The 17725-nt window shown below is 52.1% G+C and overlaps 1 protein-coding gene and 1 non-coding gene across 7 annotated transcripts in view; both read right to left on the minus strand.

Annotated features, from left to right (window-relative positions):
- Window positions 1-17725, minus strand: part of ANXA6 (annexin A6) — a 51967-nt gene that overhangs the window by 32856 nt on the left and 1386 nt on the right. For 3 of the 6 annotated variants that reach the window (XM_012740873.3, XM_012740875.3, XM_075996230.1), the window contains 4 exons: window positions 9254-9297; window positions 2267-2357; window positions 1441-1535; window positions 785-898 (listed from right to left, as the gene is read on the minus strand). In XM_012740873.3, the coding sequence (XP_012596327.1) occupies window positions 785-898; window positions 1441-1535; window positions 2267-2357; window positions 9254-9271 (318 nt within the window). In that variant the 5' untranslated portion in view covers window positions 9272-9297. Of the gene's footprint in view, window positions 1-784; window positions 899-1440; window positions 1536-2266; window positions 2358-9253; window positions 9298-17439; window positions 17481-17703; window positions 17719-17725 lie in introns of those variants that run through there. The other 3 variants (XM_012740874.2, XM_075996232.1, XM_075996231.1) reach the window with 2 other exon arrangements.
- On the minus strand, window positions 11155-11258 carry LOC142863408 (U6 spliceosomal RNA). The gene has a single exon (XR_012914176.1). It is a non-coding gene; the product is annotated as a U6 spliceosomal RNA (small nuclear RNA).

Below are 17725 nucleotides of genomic sequence, written 5' to 3' on the forward strand. Positions count from 1 at the left end.
GTGACTTCTGATCATGAAACTCTACCTTGTGGGGCCTCAGTTTTCCCATCTATAAAATGGAGATGATATTGGTTGCTCTACCAAACTCACAGGGAGATTGAGAAGGTAATAATCTCTCATATTGCTAAGTGTATCTGCTCATGAAACAAATCCAAGCTTAATAGCTCATCAGAGGCAAAGATTGTAGTATTTTATAAACTGTAAAGTGCCAGACAAACTTAAGGGCTTTTTATCTCTCCCTTCCTCCTGGAGGGCAACTCTTTACCTCAACCAGACTTTACCCTGAACATACCCTGAACACACCTCTACAACTTCTCTAACCCTTTTTCCCCAGCCGGTAATGACCTTGACACTCCTCCCCACCAAATCATCTATTTTGGTGGCTCAGCCTATGCTCTTATCCTTTAAGCTGCCCTCTCAAGCCACCCCGGGCCAACGGTCTGGCCATGCTGACCACCTTAGTGTGCCCTTGGCCTCTGGTGCATTGGACACGATTTGTCCCCATGTCCCTACGATCTGCTTCCTCGGGACTATAAACTCCTGGCGTGGGGGTCTGGGCAGAGGGCCCCTTTCACGGGCCCTGCACCACACTGACACCTGTCCACACCTGTCTGGGGCAGACCGCAATGCCCCTCTGGAATAGGGTTTAGGCCAGCTGCCTCTTGAAGCAGGACACACCTGCTGGGGGGTTCTAGGGCTCACCGGATGCTTGCCGAAGAACCCGGAATCTTCCCCTTAACAACGCCCCCAGCCCAACTCACACACAAACACCCTGGCTTCTTACCGAGATGGCGTCTTTGATCTCTTTGGCATCACAATAGGCAAGTGGCCGCATGAGGCCCACGATCAGCCGTTCAAACTTCCCTGTTAGCTCATACTTCAAGTCAGCAATGAGGTCCTGGGGGTGGGGAAGAGGAGAGAGAAGAGGAAGGGGAAGAGTATCATAATGATAAGAATTACATCTAATGAGCATTTACTCCACAGGCGCTGGGCTAAGTAATCTCATGGAATCCCCGTGCTCAGAGGCACATACTATTACACCAACCCTAAGAAATAGGCTTAGAGACATCAGGTAACTTGCCCAAACCACGCAGCTAGCAAATGGCCGTGCAGGTTCAAACCTACAGCACCGGGCCCCTTTCCCACCACTCTCATCTCCTTTATTTACTGTGCATCCCCCCCACTCTCTGGGACCCCACAGAGCTGACACCTCATGGGTCTTATGCGCCAGCACAGCCCTAACACCCAGCGGGAGCCCAGCACGCAGCAGGTGTATCTGAGGCTGAAGGATGTTGGACTGAGAAGGAAAAGAGCACGGCACGGCGTCAGCACAGGGGCTGACCTGGAGCGCCCTCTGCAGGCAGGAACCCGAATGAATGCACAGGTGAGTGAAATCGTTCCCAACCCCCACCCTGTCTGCCCTCCAGTCGCCATGGTTACCTTGCCATAGAGGGACTTGTAGCTCTGGCAGACCTCCTGCCTCTGCCTGTTGCTTCGGGAGGTGATCAGCTCCAGTATGGCCTCCTTGTCACTGCCTGGCAGAGGGGAGGAAACACGTCACCCTACCCACCCTGCCTCCAGGACGCCCACCAGGGCTGCTTCCTTCCCTGGACACACGCCTAGCAGCTCCTGCAGCCCTTGGAATGAGCCTTCTGCTCACGAGGTGCTGGTGTCAAGGTGGAGGGTGTGTGGGGACATACTAAGTTGCCACTAAGAGGGGGTCACAGCACACACTACCTGAGCTCAGAAGGCCCTCAATCCAGCTCCTCACTGCACAAATAAGGAAACTGAGGCCCAGAGCAAGGCAAGGACTCACCCAGGGTCTCACAATGAGCCTGGCTTAGAAAACCCAGGTCTCCTAACACCCAGCACAGGGCTCTTTCAGCCACAGGACAAGAGAGAACATAAGCACCGAACTCAGGGCAGTGGTCACCCGAGCGAAGGTAGGGGGAGATGTCGCCAGGAGGGAGACTGACCAGGGAAACTTCAAATATTCTGATGAGGCACTGTTTCTTAAGTTGGGTGGTAGGTGTGTGGGTGAAGTTTCTATTATTCTTTATACCTTTTAGTTGGTATGAAATATTTTATCATAAAATTATGAAAAATAATAAAAAGAGGAGATAAAAAAATGAACGAGTATATTTTATCATCTCACCCCACCCCCACCACCAGAAGGGCTCTGGGCTTTGCCCACACTTGGGGAATGCCCCCCACCTCCCACGAGGCCTGCTTCCTGCAGACTCCTCTCTTGGTGGCCCAAACCCACCGAAGCCCTTCATGGCGGTGTACAGCGCCTCAGCGTCCTGGCTGGGGTCGAAGTCTGGGAAGTCATGAATGGAGCCCCGATACTTGGCACCCTGTGGAGAGGAAAGCAGAGGGTGAGCTGCTGACCCTGGACCTGGTCCCAGCTCCTGTCCCCAACCTCAGGCCAGGCTCTCCTCTGGCCCAAGTGGAGCTCCCTTTCCTTGCACAATCGGGTGCCGGCTATGTAAAACCTGGGGAAGGGTACGGATGATTCTGCACACCACCTGCTGCAACCTGCCCAAATGACAGTGCCACTTCCCCAAGGGAAGGTGGCTTGGCCAAGGCCCACAGCCCTGCCCCACCTTCCACAGGACCCAGGAGAGGGTAAAAAGCCTGGCTGAGTAGGGAGCGGGGGGATGGAAATGATCCTTGCAAAAGTAACAAGAGCCCCTCATATTTTTATGGCACTTTACAGTTTACAAAGCCCCCTCACCTTCATGAATGTGATGAATTTAGCAGTTTGCAGAAGCACTTAAGATTATCTCCAACATGACATAAAGCAGTCAAGCCCAAAGGAGAGACACTGAAGGAGGTCACAGAGAACCTACATCTCTTACTGGCTCCCCTCTGCCCTCCAGCTCCAGAAACCCTGCAGCTGCCAGCTACTGAGGGTGGGGTCTTGGGCTGGGGGTTCCTAGAGCCACCCTCCGGTCAATGCCAAGATAAGGTGCTGCTCCTCCCGGAGCTGTGAACTGGCATCTGAGGACAAGCTGGCTCGATCCTTGTGGGGCAGGAGGGGAGGGGCAGAGAGCCAGGGGATCTTACACATCGAACCTGAGCCTGAATGCACAATGGCACTGGTTCACAGGGGAGTCAGATGTGTGTCAGCCATGCAGCACTGAGAAGTATGGGGTTGGGGACAGCAGCCGATAGCTGGCAGAGCTGAGGATGCCAGAGCCTGTCACTGAGCACACAGCACAGTGGCAAGGCACTTAATCCGTACAGGGCCTGATGCTAAAGGGTAAAGACTTGGGGAGAAAGGAGACCAGATCCCCTCATCTCTTTCATGAGCTCCTGGCCCAGGGGCAGACAGACAGGAGTACACCCATTACCATAAAGCTTGTAATAAACACCCTAAATACCATACAGCTTATAATAGACACGCTAAGACAGAAGCAAGGTGATGTGGGGAAAACAGCAGAGGCTGATTCCTACTAGGGGAAACAAGAAGAGACTCCATAGAAGAGGGAGTTGGGGGGTGGCTCACATCGGCTGTATCTTGAAAGAGTGAGAAGTGGACAGGCAGAGTGGGCCCCCTGCTGTCCCCTGTGCTCCCAGTGCCCACACTGCGGGACCTCGGCCAGGCAGGCTCCCGTCTGCACAGGCTGGCTCCTCCGCGGTATGCATGCGTGGGCGCAGGGTTGCTATTTAAAGTTCTGATAGGGCGGGTGACCAGAAAGGGATCCGGCCTTTTTCCCGCCACCTGATGAGTCCCCTGCAACCCGATCACATCTCTGGGCAGAGAAAGAAAGAATAACACACGCCAAATACCCAGACCAGGGTGTCCTGCAAGGAGCTCAGCGAGTGCAGGCTCGGGGTTTGACTGCCAGAGCTCCCTCAGCCTCACGGCTTGGAGCCCGAGAAACCCCTGCTGCCTACTCCACCAGGGGCAGGCAGGGGACCCAGGGAGCCCTGGGGACAGGTGCCACATCCATCCTGTCCACTGCACAGAGACTGACCAAAGGAGGCACTCAAGTATCTGTCACATAAATAAATGAACAAGACAGAACAACTAGTGTCCTACAGGTATTTCACTTCCAAAGACACACTCTGCCCAGCAACATCAAAAAACTAGAGCAGCCAAATACTAGCTTCAGGGATGGAAACTAAAACAAGAGGGCAAAGAGGCTCAGAAATACTGCTTTGCGAGGGGCCTTAAAGACCCTTCAGTTCTTGACCCCATGGAGGGCAGGGACTGTGCCATGAATGAGACAAACAACTCAGCCTAAGAAGCACTGTGGAGCCCCAGCCCTACCCAAGCTGGGCACTGAGGCTGGAAAGGACTGGGCTGAATGAATGAACGAAGACACCGTGACGGCCCAGGCTCCAAGGTGGAGGATGCTGAAGGAGAGGGCAGAGAAGGGAAGCCCTTCCTGGCCCTGGATTTCTAGCAACGCCGGGCCTCCTGCAACAGATGTGGGAATAGTGAGCTTTGAAATATGCCATTAGGGGCAGGTCCTCCAGGTCTGTCTGGGCTCTTTGCAGGATAGCCTGTTGCCATAATCCATGGTTGCTTTTCTCTCCACCTGTCTGAGCCAACCTGTCCTAATCAGCACTAGCCTCCAGACCACTCCTCCAGTGGCAGGACGTCCCATGGTTCACGTGGTATAAGGGACGGACTGCACCTTGAGAATCACATGCTGACAACTAAATGAGGAAGGCTGGTATTACTATCATCACCTGTGTCTTAGAAGACCCAAAACAGAGAGGGCAGGTAACATGCCAAGACCACACAGCAGGCTGGGTACAGTGGCTCACACCTATAATCCTAGCACTCTGGGAGGCTGAGGCAGGAAGATCACTTGAGGTCAGGAGTTCAAGACTACCCTGAGCAAGAGCGAGACCCCATTTCTGCTTAAAATAGAAAAATTAGCCAGGCACAGTGGCGCGCACCTACAGTTCCAGTTACTTGGGGGACTGAGGCAGGAAGATCCTTTGAGCCCAGGAGTTTGAGGCTGTAGTGAGCTATAATGATACCATTGCATTCTAGCCTGGGCAACAGAGTGAGACTCTTGTCTCAAAGAAAACCAAAACAAAACAAAACAAAACCTAACAACAAAAAAATCCCCCACACAGCTGGGAAGGGAATCCAAGGCTCTAACAGCCCATGCAGGTGGGACTGGAGGTGGGAAGGGACGATGATCACACAGCCCAGGGCTTCTTCCGTGGCCAGTGATGTCCACCTGGCCCCTCTTCTTGAATACTGAAGAACTGCAGTTACTTCACTGTACCCTTTGTCTTCTCTGTTGGAACCGGCTCTTTTTATTAAACAGGTAGGCCCATTTCATCTCTGTGCCATTCTGACCCTGTTTTCAAGCTATAAATAGGCAGCAGTGCTGCCCAAACCACAGGATCCTAAGTGCTTCTCACACTCAGGCACTCAGGCTCCAAGGGCAGCTACAGCCGCCCTCCTGTTCATTCATTCAATCAATCAACCAAGCAAGCAGCATTTACTGAGTGTCTACTAAGTGCTAGGACCAGGGACCACTAGGAACTCAGTCTGGCAGGGGAGACACATTTCAACCACAATATAGCGTGGCGGGTGTTCTGCTAAGGAGAACACAGGAGCCAGAAAGAGATACTTCCTCTAGAAAGCTCTGGAAGGGCAGGGGTCGTGGCTGTCTTGCTCACTGGTGCGTTTCCAACATCTAGCACAGGGCCTGGAGCAACCAGGCACTCACTCAGCATTTGCTTCATAAACGGATGGATGAATGACTCTGAATATATTCCGAACAGATCAGAGAAGGCTTCCTGGAGGTGAAGTCTAAGCAAGTCCTAAAGGACGAGTCATGGCTGGTCCCAAGGGGTATAGGAAGGAGGAAAGAGGTGAGGAGGAAGAAGGCATCACACAGAGGAAACACAAGGCAGAGGCCTGGAGGGAAGCAGGCCAGAGTCTGCAGTGGGATGCCCAGAGTCCCCAAGACCATCCAATAGGGCAGAGAGATGAGGCTGGAGCATGACAGATAGGGACTAAATAAGCCATCAGGTCCTGCCATGCTGGTGAGGGTGGCTCTATCCCCAGTGGCTGTCCTGGGCTCACCCCCCAAGTCAGGACTTGGGCAAGGCGAGGCTCCAGCACCCAGCATTGAACAGAGGTGCCCCTTCACAACCCTGTCCCCAGTGTTGGGCACCTTTTACTAGGTTGAACCATATAACTTGCCTTTTAGGTAGGTTAAAAGCAATCAAACAGCAGTAGGCTTCATGTGGCTCAAACTAATACCTGTCCCCAGGTTGACATGTGGGCCCTAGAAGACTTTTTAACTTGTCTGCTGGGACGGGAATGGCTGGTGGTGACAAGTACCGAGATATATTCTAAGTCCAGACTCTTCAGAGCTCAAGGTCAGATGTCCAAAGTCGCTAAGATCACGGGATTGCAAGCTTCCAGGAGGGGATGGGGAGAAGATGGAAGCATGTCCCCAGGATGAAGGGCAGAGGACGTGACAGCAGGTGGACCGCCCCTTTCCTACTGCTGCTCCTCCAGCCCCGCCCTCCTCCTCCGCCCCGTGCAGTGTCTGGGAAGGGGTGGAAGTTGGCAGGAGGTGAGGGGATGCTGTGCCGGGGGAGGTGTCTAACGACCTACACGGCGCTCGGCCAAAATGCTCAGAGACAAGCTCCATGAGCAGCAGGGTTGGCCTCCTATGGAGTTCTTTACACAAGGATAATAAAATCGATTGGTTATCCCAGGAGCCCATAGGACCACAGCCACTAGAAGCAGGGGTAGGGGTTAGCACGGGTCACATCCATCTGGAGACAGAGAGTGCTGCACTGGCTTCTCCCCGCCCACCTCCCGCTGCCTGTCCCCCCCCCCCCCCCAGCAGACAGGCTCCTGGCCGCAGTGCCCAAGATCGAAGCAGGGGGAGCAGAGAAGGGACTTTCCACCCTGAAATATTCAGCAGGTCCCGCTGCCAGCTGGTGAGCAGCGCAGGCCCTGGGGCTCTTCCACCCGGGCCCCACCCAGGCCGCTGCTGGAGCAGGACTCATCCCACCCGCAGAGAGATGGCTGCCTGGCTGGGATTCCAGCTGAGAGCTGCCTTGACCAGACCTGACCCAGGCCTCCTCTCCACAGCTCCCAGGAGTCCCGTGCGCGCGCAAGCACCTGCCTCTCCTGCCCTGTCCTAGCGGTGTCTTTACAGTCATCACCGCATTCAAACCCAGAATGTCCCTGTGGAACTGAGGCCCCGGCGCCATGCCTCCTGGACCCTCTATGACACCACACTACTTCTTCAAGTCTTTGGGCCTCAAGTTGCCCTCTTCTGGAAGGAGAGATGAGGAGAATGGCACACTTATCACAGTGCAGGGAGCTGGGGGCCATCGGACCAGAGAAGAGCAGGCCATCTGCCATGTGTGTGCGTGTGTGGGCACATATGCATGTGTGTTGTGTGTAGGGGGTCACCAGAAGCCAAGCGAATAACCAGAAGCAATAGATACAGACTTCAGCTCCACGGAAGGGAGGCCTTTCCCACGCTTCTCTAGTAGTGTCTTCTGCAACGTCCTCTGCTCCCCACACCAGTGCACTCCAAGCAAACCAAAGTACTTTCACTGCCCTGTGTTCTCCTTCTCCCCTCTGGCCTTCTGCTCCAGCCGTTCCTAACTAGACTGTTCTCAGGCCCCTTGCCCTTGCCCTGACCGGCTCTCTGTTCCCTCAGCCTGGGTGGGGCACCTCCTGCATCCCACAGAGCTCCTTCTCTGGCCCCATGAGAGCACTGTGCACAGGGGTTCCAATGCACCCCATGGGAGGAGACGTCCCTGCCTTCCTGGGACTTGCTTACAGGAGGGCTACTGGCCCCCAGTCCATGGCAACAGGAAACCACAGGTCAGCCAGGCACGTCCCAAGAGCACTGGACCAGGAGTCCAAAGATTTGTGCCTATGTCCAGCCTCTCTGATCTCCCAGGGCCTGACCTGTCCACTTGGATCATCTAGACTCCTGCAATGCAAATGCCCCTGGGGAAGTGGCTCTAGGATGACCACACATGGGAAATGGGGAAGAGCAAAAGTTTCACCTTGGATGTTTGCCCATAACCACAACCACTCTCTCCTCCTGGTCAGAGAGGCCACTTGCAAGGCACACTCCTCAGTGGCTATGCGCAGGCCACGGCTAGGGCTTTTGTGAGGGTACTGATCCTACGTCCTCCAATATACTGTGCTCCTCAAAAACTCTCTCCTTCAGGCCCAGGTTCCCTGGGTGGCAAGTCATGATGTCGGGGATGAGGTTTAGTTGTCACTGAGCTCAACCCCCCTGTAAGGGGAAAATGAGGCCCAAAGAAAGAAAAGAACTCACAGATCCTGTGTTTACATTTGGTGGCTCATGGTTCTTCACTGGATTAAGGGACAAAAGGGGCGAGTCTGGCGTCCCTGAGTTTTATTCTTCCCTTTGCATCCCACCATGGCACTGACCATGCCTCTTTCTCTAAGGCCAGCCAACAGGAGCACGCTGCGGCGCACCCTGACACAGAGTGACACAGAGTGAGTGACTCCCAGCTCTGACCACGGACAGGACCCAGTCTGAGCCACGCAGGAGTAAGCGTTCCGATGTGCCTCCAATTCCACGCCCCAGGAGGTGGTCAGACAGCACGAAGAATGGGGCTTACAGTCTCCCAAGCCAGGGAAGTTCATCCCAAATTCGTGTGACAGGGAATATTTCCATCTCCAGAGCAGAGAGGGCCCTCTATTGCTTTCGTGCCTGTCCGGGATCCGCTTCCCTTCCTGGGGAACCACTCTTGGGCCATGCAGTTCAGGTGGGCCCCGCTCCCCTCCTGGGCCCAAGAGAGAGCTGGCTGCCCAGCCAATGAGGACCAGACCTGGACGTCCCCTGGAATCACTAAGGATAAGTTGCGTTGTTTCCCCTGGGCTGCCTGGACAGCAGAATGGAAGCCCAGAGCAGCAGTGGCTGCCGTGCCGAGGCGAGGAAGATTCTACCCAAGAATGAAGCCGCCTGCGCAAGCCCAGCTCACAGAGGCGAATCCCGACACTACCATTTGGACCCCTGGATCCAGCAAGACCGCAGTCTTGGGCTTCTCAGTTCCGTGAGCCAAGACGCGTCCTTTTCTGCCTGATATTGCGTGTTGTCACTGGCGACCTGCGTCTGAAGAGCTATGCCTGGTAACGGGAGCAAGCACAGCCCCAGAACCTTTCCCGCCCCTGGAAGCTGGAGGTGCCGGGTCTCCGCAGCGGGGCGTCCCAGGCCCAGGGGAGGCGGAGCACAAGCTTCAGGAAGGAGAGGCCCCTTACCTGCGCTGGTTTGGCCATGGTCTCGGGTTCCGCAGCAGAATCCACTGTGGAGAAGAAAGAGATCCGTGAGAATCCCCCACACTCTGCTCCTCTCTGTTTCCCCCCAAATCTCCTCACCCTGCTGCTCTCCAGCTGCCTCCAGCCCTTCGGGTTAAATCACACCCAACCACCTGGCTCAGGGCCAGGCATATTTTTTCCCAGGAAAATGGACAGATTAGATGATGCCCAGACATTCACACACCTCCAACCTGCCACCGAATGCTTGACTCCAGGCTATGCCGCGCGCCTCTCCCGACAGCGTCTTACTTAATCCTCAGAGCAACCCTTCCAGGCATCAGATTCTCCTTTCTTATAGAGGAGGAAACTGAGGCTGGGGCATCACAATATACGATCCAAGGCCACACAGCTCAGAACTGAATCCAACAGTTTCCAGAGTCCATACAACCCCGGGCCTGCAGGTCTGCAGCTGGGACTCAGGGCTTCCCCACCACCCGCTGCACCATCCAAAGGGTTATCATTCCTGCACGAGTCAGTAATGAATTGTCCTGCATCTATTCTGAGCTGGGCACTGCTCTAGGAATTGGGGATACGGACGTATGAAAGAGATTTTAAAAACTCTGCTTTTCTGGAGCTTCTGCTAGTGTAGAATAACAAATGCACGCATCAGGCTGAGATAAGAACGAAGGAGAAAAGAGGAAGCTTGGTCAGGAGAGTGACAAGGGGCGCAGTCCCAGGTAGAGGGGTCAGAGGGCCTCAGGAATGCACCTGGGGGCGGTGTGAGTGGGGAGCCACCACAGAGCTCAGTGTGGCTGATGCGGTGACACAGAATGGGGGCAGGGGCTGCTAGGATATAGAGCCGGGGCCGGTGCCTGAGGCCACTGGAAAGACTGGGTTTCTCTCTGGTGGGAAAATCACTGGGGGGGATTTGAACACACAGGGCACAGGATCTCACTGAACATGGATGAGGCATAGGGGGCAGAGGTGTCAGGAGACAGTGAAGGAACAGCGTATGTTACCTAAAAATAAATGGAAAAAAGGGATGTAACTGACTTGGAAAGGGGAAGAGAAGAGGGTGGGAGCTGGGTTCATGAGCACTGTCAGCAGGAAGGCCAAAGAGGAAAGTTATACAATCTCCTTAGGACAAGGAGAGGAGAAACTAAGGACCACTGCTTTCTATTTTAAGCAGGACTGCACAATTGAATCTCTCCTAACTATGATTATGTACTGCTTTTCTTTCTTTTTTTTTTTTAGACAGAATCTCATTCTGTCGTCCTGGCTAGAGTGTAGTGGCATCATCAGAGCTCACCACAACTCAAACTCCTGGACTCGAGCGATCCTCCTGTGTCAGCTTCCTGAGTACCTGGGACTACAGGTGTTTGCTACCACACCTGGATAACTTTTTCTATTTTTAGTAGAGATGGGGTGTCGCTCGTGCTCAGGCTGGTCTGAGACTACTGACCTCAAGTGATCCTCCCACCTTGGCCTCCTAGAGTGCTAGAATTACAGGTGTGAGCTATCATGCCTGACTTATGTATTGCTTTTTGCAAAAAATTAATTGAGCATTTGGTTTTTATTATAGCAAACATAGATAGATGATTGCATCTTTTAATTTATAATATTTTTATTTACTTTTTATAAGATGGATTTTGGCTAAGACGATTGCACTTTTGTATGTTACAAATACACTTGGCAGTGCACCAGTGCCTCTTATATAATCAGTGTATATAGCACATCTTTGCTCCTTTTATAGAACTTAGAACATAACTTTATATCATGTAGAGGCTTATATTTGAATCTTTTAATTTATAACATTTTAGTCATATCTATGATTAATTTGATTCTGAAATCTTGGTCAGGATTTCAACTGCAAATTATAACGTTAGAATCAGTCTTAAAATTACAAAAATGTGGAATGATTCACGAATTTGCATGTCATCCTTGCGCAGGGGCCATGCTAATCTCTGTATCGTTCCAATTTTAGTATACATGCTGCCAAAGCGAGCACTGTATTGCTTTTAAAAAGGAAAAATAACCAATCAGGCTTACCCAGCAAGACTATCCAGGGAACAGAACTAGAAGAGAGGGTAGAAACTACGGGGACATTCCAGCTCAATGCTTTCCATTCTCCACATAGTCCCCACTCCCCTCAAACTTACAGGAAATCTTGGAGTAACCAGCCCTTGGCTTAAGTCCATAATCTGCCCTCACTTTGGGGACACTGGAGTCAGCGTGACACAGTGGGGAGACGTAGGTTTTGGAGTCAGACACAGACCTGGGTTCAAATGCTTCTTTTATCGCTTATTAACTATGTGATCATGGACTTATTGCTCACTTCTGAGTTCAAGGTTATTTCGAGCACAAAATCGGGCCTTTCCCTTTCCTGCCTGGTGAGTTGTTGGGGGTTGAGACATAAGTTACATCAAGAGCATAAGGGGCCAGGCATAAGGTATGTTCTCAGTAGACGGTGGCATTTGCTGTACTGGTGGGAAATTGATGACAGGGGCTTGGTAGCGTTTGCCCATGTATCCCCACTGCCTGATTACAAGCCCCCCAAACTGCAGTCCGCAGAGAACGGGCATGAGATGGGGCCGGGAGTGAAGGCAGAGGACAGATCTGCCTGCAAAAGCAGCTCAGCTCAGCTCGAGGAAACCCTGCTGTTTCCCTGGCAACCAGGGGCCCCTTGGTACGAATGTGCAGCTCTCACCAGGAAACGGGAACTGCACACGCACACACACACACACACACCCCCATGTGTGTGGGCAGGGGGTGGGGAGCACCCCACATCTACCCAAGATCAGGCTGGACGCCAGCTCTCGGTTTCTTTCTCCAGGCCTGGGGGATGGTGGGCACAGGGGAACCCAAGCAGAAACAGGGACTGAATGAGGCCCAGGAAGTCAGCTGACACAGGGAGGGAGGCCTGAGGCCTGTCACCTGCACCTCCAGGCCTAAGGCATTTTCTTTTGGCCTCTTTAGTGGAAACTTCAGCTGCTGGCTGTAGCCCAGCCCCATCTGGACAAGAGCCCCTTTCCGAGGAGAGATGGCTCAGAGGAGGGGCTTCTAAGACTTCAGGAAAATACTCTCCACTCCGAGAGCAGATTCAGCATGCCTCATGCGCATGCACACATCTCACGTGTACCTAAAATGCAAGATCCTTCCAGAACACCATGTTCAGATTACAGTCCAAAGGGCCACTCTCCCTGCCGATTCCAACAGTCTCTCCTCTGAGGGTTCAGGAAAGCTCTGGAGCTAATCATAGATGTGTCGTGTGCCCTGGCGTGTCTTAAAGAGGGCCGCTGGTCCCTCCCAGACCATACGGCTCAAACTGGCTGAATGCTTTATACGCAATGTTGCAGACTCCCAGGAGGGCCCCTAGCAACCCACTACTCCAAGCCTCGCACTTTCTAGATGGGGTAAAGGCATCTCAGGGGGAGAAAGCGACTTGCCAGGGCCCAGGCAGCAGCCAACATCTCTGTGTCATAGGCTCCAGTCGTAAGAAGCCCCCATCCAGCCGTGGGCCCTGCCTGCATCGGGATATCAGGAAGAGACCAAAGAACAAGACCCAGGTTCTAGTTCCCAGTCTACCCCTCTGTAACCTTAGACAAGCCCGGTTCCCTCCCTGAGCCTTAGTTTCTTCATCTATAAACGGGAGACAATATATCACTCCCTCTTTGGGAAGATCCAGAGCAGACGTGAGAGGCTTTTGTATAGATTTCAGCCAGGGATTGCACAGTGGACTATCAGTCCTTGAGGGCTATCTCCCAGGACACCAATATGCAACTTCCATCCCCCAGGAACCGCGGATCTCTTCTGACCTGGCTGAGCTTCCGTGAGGGCTCATCACAACTGATCATTCCAGAAACCCATGCAGGGCTAGAGTCACCTGGATGGCTCGGTGGTGCTGTAGACACCCCCCCACACACACACACACCCCTACCCCAGTGCTTTGCCCTGTAATCAAGCACATTTCCTTCCTTCCCCTTTGGGAGCTCTTGGCTGACTCTAGGAGGGACAGCAGCTCACCCCTGCCCAACCAGGAGGGCCGGATAGGGCCAGCGTCTTGTCCAAGTCATGTGAAGGCATGAGCTAGCTTTGAGGCACAGCTGTCCCCCAGTCGTTTGTGATTTAGGCAAATTACTTAAACTGAATCTCAATTTCAATGCCTGCAAAATGCATGTGGAGACACCTACAGGTACTGAGAAATAAATGAAATAACAGATGAAAAGCACTTAGCACAATGCCTGGCACACAGTAAAGGCTCAGGAAACGGTAGCTTGCGTTACGATGAGCGCAAACATTACAAAGGAGGCAGTGTGGCATTGCGATAAACCCAGGCTTTGAGATGGAGGCAGGAGTTCAAATCCTGACACTGCAAATTCCTAACTTAGGACCCTGGGTGAGTTATGTAATTTCTCTCAGTATCAATTTCTTCATCTCTGAAATGACAATGTCGTAAGGTTTTTGGGAAAAAATTCAAAGAAGTAAGGCAGGTAAAATACTTAGCATAGTCAGGTATAGATTAAATGTTTAATAAATAAACAGTGCTTTCCGTTACCACAATCACCATCATTAGAGCAGTGGTCTCCAAAGATGGGTACTGGGTATGACAATCAGAGGAGTGCCTGCGGTCTGCACTGAGCCATGTCACCTCTTTGCTCACTAGCGTCCAATGGTGCCTTTCAATGCGGAAAGCTCAGCATTCAGGCCCTTAGTTATCCTTCCTGACTTCTCTGCTCTCACCTCCCTCCTCTTCACCCTCTCCCCTGCTAAACCAAGAATGCCTCCCGCCAGCATTTTCCATCCAGCCTTCTAGCCTTCTAGACCCGTGCTTATCAATTCTGCTTCATTAATAAATACAGCCTGGGAGTTTTTCAAAATTACCAAAGCATAAGGTCAACCCCTAGAGATTCTGACTCAACTGTCCTGGGGTGAGTCCTGGGCTTTGGTAATTTCTAAAAACTTTCCTAGGTGATTCTAATGTACAGCCAAAGAGGCTGAGAACCACTGTTCTCTGCTGAATTCAAATGCCACCTCTTCTAAGAATCAAGGAGGGCTTTCTTCTTGCTCTGAATCACCCAGTGCTCTGAAACCACCTTCATCAGGCTGGCTGGGGTCCACCATGGAAGGTTTATCATTCCCCCATCAGATGGAAGTGCTAGCCTGCAAGGCCGGGTGGGGAACCCACAGCCCCAAGGCCACATGTGGCCCTCCGGATGGATCCCCATGTGCGGCCCCTAGACCATGATCTAAACTTCACAGAACAAATCTCTTTATTAAAAGGATTTGTTCTGGAGGAAGAGGTCAGGCGGTAGGTGTTCCCCCCTTAAAAAAATTTAAAACAGGGATTTGTTCTGCAAAATTTGCGTCCGGTCAAAAGGCCACACTCAAGGATCCAGAAAGCCACATGCAGCCCCAAGGTACTGCAGAAAAAAAAAAAAATCTACTTCAAAGGAAAACCCTATGGGGGAGGGGAACCTTCCTTGGGACCATACATGGGCCTCAGATCTTAGAGTGTGGCCTTTTGACAGAACCCCTAGGATTTTCTCTGTGAAGTTTGGATTCAGTTGAGGGGCCACACTTGGGGATCTGGAGGGCCACAGGTGGCCTTGAGGCTGCCCTGTAGTGGGGGGGGGGATCCGGGGATCCGACTCTAGCCTTTCATCTTCAAGCTATTTTACAGCTCAATAAGTTGCAGATAATTGACAGTAATACAAAGTAATTCTAATACATTCTCATTCTCTCCAGTCTGGTAAAGGTCCAATTGACTTCCTGCCCCTCAGGTGGAAAAACCAGTTTTGCCTCTAATTGCATATTACTTTCAATAAAGGTGTCTACAGATTTTCTTTTGAGCTGGTTACAACAACCGCCGGCTGTGGTCATTGATTAATGAGTAAAATAAAATCTTTAGCACATGTTCATTTTATATCTGCGTGAGCCATGATTTGACCCTTTTATGAAAATGACTGCATATGCCTCTTTCTGCACCCCGTACCACAGGGCGTGGCTCCCTAGGCTTGCTGGGTAAATCTACCATGTGGCTTTCACGTTTTCTTTAGTGACCTCCTTGAAAAATCACACAACAAATGGAACCATCTAGCCTCGTGGTTTCAAACTGTGCTTTCCTCCTCATTCTACAGCTAGGAGAGGAAATAGGTTAGGTACCTTGCTCAATGTCATAAAAAAAAAAATCAGATATGAAGCAGGGACTCATTCTTCAAAAAAAAATTTACTGAGCAGCTTCTGCAAACTAGGCCCACTGGTAGGAGTTGGAGGTAGAAGAGAAAGTGAGACAGAGGGGCTCCTGCCCCCATGCAGCTGGCAGTGGTCTCATGCAGCACTCTGCAGATGTTTTTTGATCCCACATACAACCAGTAACAAAAGAAAAACATTTAGCATTTATCATGATAAACAGAACTATACTTTCTTTGTCAGCCATATCCTGTATGAAGAAATACACTTTTTAAAGATGACATTAAAAGTATACCTACTAGTAAGAGGTCTAACATTCCAAAATAAGCCGGGTTAAAAGAAAAAAAGAGAGAGAGGTCTAACAGTCTCTTCCTATATCCCAAAAGATCATCTTCAGTGCCTCGCAAGGTGTGTCCACGCCATTTGGAAGCCCCTGGCCTATAAAATCTAGGTCCTTCCTTCTTTCCCCTTTCCTGATGGCCTCTCCCTCAGCCCGCAGGTAGATGCCTAGGACTAGCTCGGTAGCCCTCCGGGAGGTTGAGCTCTGATGACCCAGGGCGACGCTGTCCCTGGCTCTGTGCCTGGGCACACCCCCCTGCTCCTGGCACTCGGGTTTCTTAGAGAGCAGTGTCTTTCCCTCTCCTGACCCAGAACCACTGACCCTCGGCTGAACGAGGCCCCAAGAAGATCATCTGTCTGCCCCAGAAGAGGAACTGGTCTGGCCTGGGTTTGAATCCCAGTTCTTGTCGCTTTTGTGAGGCGGTACAGAGAGGCCTCAGACTGAAGCCTGAGGTTGCTATTTAGTAGCTGTGTGGCCTTGGGCAAGGATTTAACCTCTCTGTGCCCATTTCATATGAAAAATGGGGATAACAAGAGTACCTACATCATAGGAGTTATGGTGAGGATGAAAAGAATTAAGACAAGTCTAGTGCTTAGAAGAGGACCTGGCCCAAGGGAAACACTATACTGTATAAGTGTTTATAATTAGTATTTCTCCCTTAAACTCTAGAGGGCTGAAGTTTCCACATCTGCAAAATGGGCATAATAACAGCATCTAACATAGCAAGCGTTCAGCCAGGGCCCGGTAAGTTGCAAGGGCTCAATAAATAGTAGTGGTTACTGTTTTATTGTTATTGTTTAAGGAGCACCAAGATAACTCGTTTGACACTAGGGGAACCTGAGGCTCAGGTGGCCTGCCTTCCCAGGCACCGCACCCTTCTGAGATTACAGCAGCAGCACTTGCTTGTCTGTTTACCGCACTCTACAGTTTACAGGACACTTTCACATCTGCCATCTCATAACCTCTTGAAGGTATCGACCTCATCCTCACCATACAGATGGGAGAATCTAAGGCTCAAGGATCCCATGGACAGTCATTTCTCCATAGTCAGTCTCTGCTGGGGCTTCTCAACCCCAACAAGAAAGGGATGTGGCTGGATTCCAAGCAAAGTTTATAAAGATAAAGACTACCCCCTGCGTCCTCTCTCTGTTGGCAGGGTGACTGGAGGGCCAAGCATGCTTAGGAATCACAGTAGAGACCACATCCTGTGCTTTGTCCCCTCCCAGGAAGCATCTTGGAGAGGCAGGGTCAGGGGAGGCTAATGGCTCCACTAAGCCTCTGCAGAAAGTCCTAGAATGGTACAGCAAGAAGAGCCATCAGATCCAACCTATCTTACCAGCTGGGTGCCCTGGGCACAGGCCTTTTCTCTCTAGGGAGGAAGGAACTGAGGCCCAGGCGGGTAGTAGGTGTGCCCCGGGCTCCTGGCTGGTTAGGGGCAGAGCAGAGGCTGGGACTGGGGCTAGAGCCTGGTGGCCCAGGGCTCCCTCTGGGTGCTGCAGTGCAGATGTGTTCTAGAGGTTGGCAGCGACCCAGCACTGCAGTCTCCCCCACCTCATCCCAGGAGATCAGCCCCACAGGGCCAGGCCCAGGCCTCTCCTGGCAGCCCCCTCGTCTGCACACTCACATCCAATTCTGCCCCAGCAACAGCTGTGGCCCTTACCTAGAAACCGCAAATATTTTCTGTATCCCAGCAGAGGTACCCTTGGGAACAAAGGGTAGAAGGCAAAGAGAGACGGATGAGTGACTGTCACAGCTGCAGAGGGGGACGAAAGCCTCTGCCTCCCGCCCTCCTCGGCCCCACCCAACTCCCAGAATCCTAAATCTTAGCACACCCGCTAAGTGGCGGCCAGTTTAGCCGACTTTGCCAAAGGCGGGCAACAAAGGCCCAGAGAGGAAAGGGCTTGCTCAAGAACCCCCAGCGCACCTGGACTGGACGCTGGCTTCCC

Source organism: Microcebus murinus, chromosome 21 (assembly GCF_040939455.1).
Source record: "Microcebus murinus isolate Inina chromosome 21, M.murinus_Inina_mat1.0, whole genome shotgun sequence".
NCBI classification, from domain to species: domain Eukaryota; kingdom Metazoa; phylum Chordata; class Mammalia; order Primates; family Cheirogaleidae; genus Microcebus; species Microcebus murinus.